Below are 1,165 nucleotides of genomic sequence, written 5' to 3'. Positions count from 1 at the left end.
CCTCTGCACCCACCTCCAGAGCTGCTCGCGCTTCAGTCAGGGATTATATGAGGCTTGGTCCAGGTTGGCTCGTTGTTTCGGTGTCATCTCTGCTGTGACTCTCTCCTTAGCACCCTGAATCCATTGCTGTTCCCAGTCCACTGGCAGGGCTGCCGGGTGAACCACAGCTCCCATGTGTCTCTGTGCCCCCCTTGTCACCCCCCGGTGCCGAAGCCTGGTCCTTATGGCCGCACACGCATTCTCAATTTGTTGCGCCATTCCTGAGGCCTTCATCCTGTTGACCGCCTTTGCCACTAGCCCATCCAGGTGGATGTCTAAGGGTACTGTGTGGGTTTCCGCTTCCAGTGTGCTTGTTGGGGTTCTTTTGTATGCCCCTGCCACTATTCTGAGGCAGGAGTTCTGCACTGTGGCCAGCTTGAGGGCCAGTCCTGACTTAGCTGGACCCGTGCCCCCCTGCCCCTGTGGCTGGTGCCACGCTATTGCTCCATAGGTCAGGGCCGGCCTGATGACCATGTTATACACCATTCTCGCTTGTCGTAGTGGGAGCCCCCATGTGGATTGGGTGGTTTGGGACAGTGCTCTGACTTGAGTCTTCATCTTGCCTGCCACCGCGTCCAGGTGGCCCTTCCATCTCAGCCTAGAGTCTAACCATACACCCAATACCCTCATCACCTGTTTCGGTTGTATAGTTTGTCCTGGTAGTCTCAGCTCAGCCTGTAGGTTGAATTGGTTGCGCGCCCGTGTGAAGTGCATTAGCTCATACTTCTGGGGGGCAAAGACCGCTCCGTGCCGTGCTGCCCACTCCTCGCATGCCCGATGCATGCGCAGGAGCTCCCTGCAGTTGTCCTCAGTGGACTGGCCATAGGCCATCACGTTGACATCGTCTACAAAGGCTATGCACACCACCGGGCGCCCCGGTCTTGAGCAGATGCGCACCAGTTCCTCATTGTAGAATAGGAATAGTATAGGTGATAGGGGTGACCCCTGCGGGATGCCTGCTGGGATGTCAAAGGTGTCTGACTCCTGGCCCTCAAAGGCAATTGTGGATTTCCTGTTGGTCATGAAGGACGCAACCCATCCCACCAGGTCCCTGGGGATGCCCAGTCGCCGGAGGATGTGAACCTTCGCTCCCGCAGCACCTTTGTCCACCTGTCCCGGGTGCTGC

The 1,165-nt window shown here is 57.7% G+C and overlaps 1 protein-coding gene across 1 annotated transcript; it reads right to left on the bottom strand.

Moving 5' to 3' along the window:
• Nucleotides 1-36: 36 nt before the first annotated feature.
• On the bottom strand, nt 37-1,062 carry HCAG_09327 (predicted protein; the record flags this gene model as incomplete). Its single annotated transcript, XM_001535706.1, has 1 exon — nt 37-1,062. One exon carries the CDS (start codon nt 1,060-1,062, stop codon nt 37-39), a length of 1,026 nt encoding a protein of 341 aa, XP_001535756.1.
• Nucleotides 1,063-1,165: the final 103 nt, after the last annotated feature.

This window comes from Histoplasma capsulatum, genomic scaffold (assembly GCF_000149585.1).
Source record: "Histoplasma capsulatum NAm1 scaffold_235 genomic scaffold, whole genome shotgun sequence".
NCBI classification, from domain to species: domain Eukaryota; kingdom Fungi; phylum Ascomycota; class Eurotiomycetes; order Onygenales; family Ajellomycetaceae; genus Histoplasma; species Histoplasma mississippiense.
Note: the sequence above shows the minus strand (reverse complement) of the source record. Positions and strands in the feature narration are given on the sequence as shown.